This window comes from Limulus polyphemus, unplaced genomic scaffold (genome assembly GCF_000517525.1).
Source record: "Limulus polyphemus unplaced genomic scaffold, Limulus_polyphemus-2.1.2 Scaffold293, whole genome shotgun sequence".
NCBI lineage: Eukaryota > Metazoa > Arthropoda > Merostomata > Xiphosura > Limulidae > Limulus > Limulus polyphemus.
In genome coordinates this window covers 439,140-445,540 of record NW_013665903.1, presented here as the reverse complement: position 1 = coordinate 445,540, position 6,401 = coordinate 439,140, and the positions used below count along the sequence as shown (strand labels likewise).

Here is a 6,401-nt window from a genome sequence, read left to right as displayed (position 1 = left end):
GTTACACTTATTATTACTTCCTCACTGTTTGCTTTACTGCACTGTTTCTAATTGTTTCTCCAGTATATGTTTTATCTGTATGTATTTTATTGTCTGACATCTGTTGTTTTTGAAGAAGTATCTCTGTTTTTTAATCAATCAATTTATATATATATATCTAGCTGTGTAGTACATATATATTTTACGATATTTTAAATGTCTCAATCGTAAATATTCACGCGCTTAGTAGCTCACTAATTCATTTAACCTAAAACATTTTCCGTTTAAAAACGACTGAACAAATTTAACAAATTACAAAATGCAAGGTTTAAACCGTTGAAACTTTGTGTTTATGTATGCATTACTTAACAAAGAAAATATTTTATATTTAAACGGGATGTCTTCTTTTGTTTGCAAATCAAATTCTCTCTTTAATTTTGGGAAACTTTGCTCTCGTCAGCATAGTTTGAATGCAATAACATTCCTTACATAATCAATTTTAAATTCTGTAGATCAAGCTAAACAAAATATACTGCTGAGATATAAACGACACCTCAGACAAGTTATGTAAAACAGCTGTTTCTTATATATGAGCTATATTGTATACCCTCTATAAGATACATGTATATTGTATACCCTCTCAACGTCACATGAAATGTTGCCTAGAGCTTGTTAGGAGGATTTATGCTTTACCTAATGAGTAATGAACAGTTGTTATGGTTTTCAATATATTTTTTCAAACTACAGTAAACTGGCATCTTGCCATAAAAGCAAGTAATTGGTCTGGGTGTTCGGTTTTCGCTCTGGAATTTTTCAAGATTCACATATCTTCTTATATTGCTCTTGCACAAATACACATTTCAAGGCAGTAATTCTACTGACAATAAAAGCTAATTGATGTAAATTGATCTGAAACACGAAGAAGCCAACACAAAATGCGAGAAGCAGTTAGCAATTGTAACTTCATAGTGTGCAATATTTCAGATTGAACGCTTAAATTCACCAATAAATAAGCACGGGGTTCGTCATCTTAAACGTGCATCTATTGTTTCTCCACTAAACTTTGCAATTATATTTAAATACGTAGCATCTTTTTTTGTTACTCATCTTTTATATTTTTATACTCTTGTATCCAAAAATCGAATTGAACGGTATCCATATTAAAAAGAAGAGCAATCCTGAAGCTTTATATACATATATTTGTATTAATTTCATTATTGTTATATAGTACTGACTTGATCGCCTATTTACAATTAATGTATGTATAGCACTAGAAATACTGATTGATTCATATATATATATATATATATTCATATATATACATGTATTTATATACACATATTCACATACATAAGTATGACATAATATATAAGTCTGTGCAGTATTGAAAGAGAGAATGGCATTGAAGAATTTGCTGATAATTATTTGAGATCTTAGGAAATGCGGAAAATATTTAGCGAATAGCAAATCTTTACTTACTTTGAATTTGTTCTTTACTAAGATCTTCAGCCTGTAAAATTTAGAAAAATAGATTACTAATAAATATATAATGATAAGTAATCTGGACAGCGAAAATTCTGAAAAAAAAAGAAGAATTTTCTTACTGCGGCCATGTTGTTTATAGATGAAAGGTAGTGCGTAGTAGTCTCTAGTAGTTCTTGTACCACAGATGAGAGAGGACTAAGTGGACCTCAACTATCTATAATTCCCAATTTTCTGGTGATGAAGTTGCAAAGGCTGTTGGGATACGTTTTGCGTCAACGTTTTTAAACAGGAGCGGGACTAGAGAACCTTTTTAGGATCGGCACGTGACCAGTTCGTGAAACAAAACCTCTGCCCTATGCCGAAGACTCGTTTGACCTGGCTATTTTTATCCTTTTCATATATACAAGTGTTCTCCACATGTTCTATATGACAGTGGATAGGAATTTGAGACAGTAGCAAGCCAAAGCGATAAGGCAGGCTGTTAATAATAATTTTGTTGTTGATAGTTAATCAGTTATGCGTGAACTTTCAGCATAAGAAAAGCCAAAATTTTGAGTTGTTAACCGAAACTCGTTTCTGTATTCTTGTTTTGTATTTATATTGTGATAAACGAGAGGGTATGAGCCCTCTAGTTTTTTCTCTGTCAGTTCAGATGAAGTCAAAACGAACTTTTAGTAAATTCAAAACGCTTGACGAATTTTCTAGTATGTGTTATTATAATTTCCGAGATTATTTTCAATTGAAAAAAAATATATTTCAGACTATTTACACAAGTCACTGGAGGCATAATGAATCTCTCCAAACTACATTTTTATTTTCATAAAATTCCAAATGCGTTTTACCAATAAACTGTTTATATACTTCGACTTTCTGAAACTGTAGTGATCGATTACTTTACAAAACCAGTTATAACAAGATTGTCAAATCTAAAAGAAGCAGATCTCTTGTAGACGTGCACACCTCTGTCTCTCTAATTAGTCTTCATTAGAGTTTGAAGTATTACATTAATTTCTCCATCATTTATATTTAGAAGACAACTCAATATGTGATAACAGAATTTGGATTGATGACCAGAACTGATTGCTATATGAAAATAACAATCTTTATGTTGAGAGTTATTGAAAATTCGATTCCGGATATTTTACACATTTTTTTTTTCCAGCAGATCCCGTTTATCGACATTATCAAAACATCTGGCAGTCTCGATACTTCAACAAGAAAATTACGAAGATTAAATTGGCTTGGAACTTAATAATTAGCAATCTGAATTTGTTTCAATAATAGTTCTACCTTCCATTTCGGCTGTTTGTGCAAATTGAACTATCGTATAACTTAATAACGACATGACATTCACAAATATTTGCAATAAAACTTTATTTTCACTTTGTATGCAGTTCAGTTTAAGTATAATTTCAACTTACTTACAATCTGTCAAAGAACCAAATGGCTATGACATTACAGACTCTCTTTTACACTATTTGGTATCAGAGTTTACGTAAATATTAACAACTGTGTATGACTTTTCTGTATAAAAACTTACTTATAGCTTCGTTGATTTCGGAAATTCTTTATCTGAGGACTTTTTTGACAGAAGGCAAGAAAATGTTCTAAGTTATGTATGTTAGCTTTAATAGGATATATGTGCATGTAAAACTCAGGATGCAAATAATTTGAAAAATATATGAAATTTCTTAGTTTTAGCTTTTCATGGTATACCTAAATGTCTGCAACTCGACTTGTGAAAATTGGTCCTGTAAATGGTTTTTGAGTTATCTCTGAAACAAAAATGTTAATACTCAACGCAAACAAACGAGCATCAGGTTACATCATGGTAGTACTTTTCGTCTACCATAGAATAACTAGAAGGGGTCATATTTTTATTCCAAGTTTTAGCAGCCAATATAAATAGTCGAACATAAACGAAATTCATTTTTCGTGTTTGTTTCTTACATTAAGAAAATTATTATAATTTAATATGTACGCGAAACCGCAATAGGAATTCAAGGAAAATGTTTATTGGTAAAATATTATTTCAATGATAAACAGTTGATACATTTGACAAACGTTTGAAATTAATTAAGAACTTGAATCGTTATTAAAAAGTTATGAGTGTACGTCATACTAGCAATATGTCCATCAGCGTGTTTGGCTTAGCAAAAATGTGGGTTATATATCAGTTCAGCGTATGGCAATAAGCCATGTACAGATACTGAAAGGAGCTTTAAAAACATACTATGCAAAAGTAACCGAGGAAAACTTATTGTGACAGTACTGAAAAAATAACGAATAAAACAAAATCTATATGTTTGCCAAATTCGTATTGCGTATGAAGGTAATTTATACATTTTGGTGAAGTTCTAAAATTGCATACCAGTATTTTGGTTCTTCGTTGTTGACTGTAACATTTTAGCTATTCTTTAAGTTAATGTTAATACATAATTCACAGAGAAACACTTTATGTCACTGGAAATGCAATAAATAGCGTTTTCTGAGGATATATGGCTAAGTTTTGCTTAAATAATTCTTCTAAACGAAATCTTTATATTTAACCTAAAAGTCTAATTGCATGAGACCTATTTCAGATTACATAGCCTACGGCTGATTTATCGATTAATTCAAAACAGTTCTTGTACTTGTTTCCTCTACTGTTGACACGTCATTACATGCAATGACCTCCTATGTGTTTACTTTTAAGAATTTAGATCATTGAAACACACTAAACGAAAAGACAAAAATAAAATACTGATATATTTGAAGCTCTAGGTTGAGGTATTCTTATATCATTTACTTTTTAAAGATATTGTTTGTGTTAACTATCATGGCAGACCAATGTAGAAGAAAAATTGTTTGACTAAGTTAACATACGACATGTTTCATTTCCTGTGTTTCTAGTGAGTCACAAAACTACATAATGGGATATCTGGGCTGAGCTCACTAAAGGTATCGAAACCCAATTTTGAGCGGTATAAGTCCACAGTCTTACCGCTGAGCCATTGGGTAGCTTCTATGTTTGGCATTTCTGTAGTCTGTATTTTCAGTTTATGAGTTAAACTTTTTCTTTAAAGATTTTGGATGACTGGTTATTAATCCTAAACTTTTTTATCATCAGGCGGACAGTTAGAATTACGAATAATTATCAATAGTTTTACTGCTCTAACAAAATCTTGGTAGGAAAAAAAATGCAAATACAAAAATACATATTTATAATTGTTAAATCTTATAAATTGGGCATGATAATAATGAAGCGTTTGAAATATGAAAGACCAAACTGTTCTTGAACGATATAAGATAAATAGCTGCTTAAAATAAAGTTTTTGGTATAACAGAATGTGATTAAAGATATAAAATACTAAAAAGTACTTAAGCTTTGAGATTTGTCACATAAACTACTTGAAAATAATTATATATATATATAAAGAAGGATAAGCCACAAGGAAATTCACTCTCAAATATAAGAGCTGAAAAATTTCGACGTAAAATTGTTTTGATAGGTTTTTGGATGAATATCTTTAAGTCTAACTCAATGTTATGCTACGGAAGATATGTCTCACGGAACTTGCTAGAGAATGTGATAAAATATATTATTAGTAACATTCAATAACGACTATCTTTTTCGGCATATAATAAAGTTCTTTTAATAAAGAATATATTTGGTAGCATTCGATAAAAGATATCTTTTAATCATTGTTCCATACATAGAAGGAGCGAGATTTAATTGACCCCCAGAAAGTTGAAAATTAGGGCAGAAGTAATAAATTGGTCTGTAATGTCGTCATTTAGAGTCTATATTTCATACAGAATATTCGACTGTTATGGAAAAGGATCAACCTATCGAAATCATTCGGGTTATGCGCTTTCGGCTCATGAAGTTTAAATGATTTTGTGATTATTTTCAGTTATTTGCTTGCCTGGTTCTGCATCAACAACAACAACAAAAACTCTATGCAGTTTTTCTCATCACTATCTAAATATTAAAAAAATAGGAAAAAACAAGTCAACATTTACTATTAAATGAACCTTTCTCTTTTTATATGTTGAAGAGCTAAAGCCCCAGCATTGATAATAAAATGACTAATAATTAAGAACTTATGCTCAAACGTAAGCTAAAAGCGTTAACGAGAACAGTCTGACATAACAGCTGAATCAGTACACATAAGTGGAGAAGCTGGGAAGAGGGGAGGCTGGTCTACCTTTTTTTTACAATGATGTTATTCAAAATGATGACTTGAATCTTCTACCAAACAACTAGAAAGTTCTAAAAATGGATCAAGTCAAGACGGAAGTGGATTCCCGTGGCTGAACACCCACAAACTTGTTTACAACTCTGCATTGGTGTAAGTAGGCCTACCCTTACCGTTTCATTGCATTTATATTAGTCATCACTACAGCAAAGAATGGGACTACATTCTTTGTATGCAGCAACGTAAGAAAAATACTTCCCGCAAACATTTTCGTTGCGAGGTGGACTCAACTACCCATAATCTCGTTCTCATGTGCTTCTCCTTCCTGAACACAATTGCACTCCACCGTCAAAGATACTCCAAAGAACTAAAATAATTAGTTTGCATTGAATCATCTAGTAGGTAACTTTGCTGTTAACGGTATTTCCACCCGTCACCCAATGATATCTGACGAGTTTCGGACAGCTTAGGATTTAACTTTGCTGTTAACGGTATTTCCACCCGTCACCCAATGATATCTGACGAGTTTCGGACAGCTTAGGATTTAACTTTGCTGTTAACGGTATTTCCACCCGTCACCCAATGATATCTGACGAGTTTCGGACAGCTTAGGATTTAACTTTGCTGTTAACGGTATTTCCACCCGTCACCCAATGATATCTGACGAGTTTCGGACAGCTTAGGATTTAACTTTGCTGTTAACGGTACTTCCACCTGTTACCCAATGATATCTGACGAGTTTCGGACAGCTTAGGC

General features: G+C 31.9%; 1 protein-coding gene across 1 annotated transcript in view; it reads right to left on the bottom strand.

Moving 5' to 3' along the window:
* Window positions 1–1,704, bottom strand: part of LOC106457114 (troponin C-like) — a 14,277-nt gene extending 12,573 nt beyond the window's left edge. Inside the window, exons 1-2 of the mRNA XM_022382922.1 lie at window positions 1,584–1,704; window positions 1,459–1,489 (exon numbers count right to left, since the gene is read on the bottom strand). Coding sequence (XP_022238630.1) covers window positions 1,459–1,489; window positions 1,584–1,592 — 40 coding nt within the window. The 5' untranslated portion in view covers window positions 1,593–1,704. The remainder of the gene's footprint in view (window positions 1–1,458; window positions 1,490–1,583) is intronic.
* Between the last annotated feature and the right edge of the window lie 4,697 nt (window positions 1,705–6,401).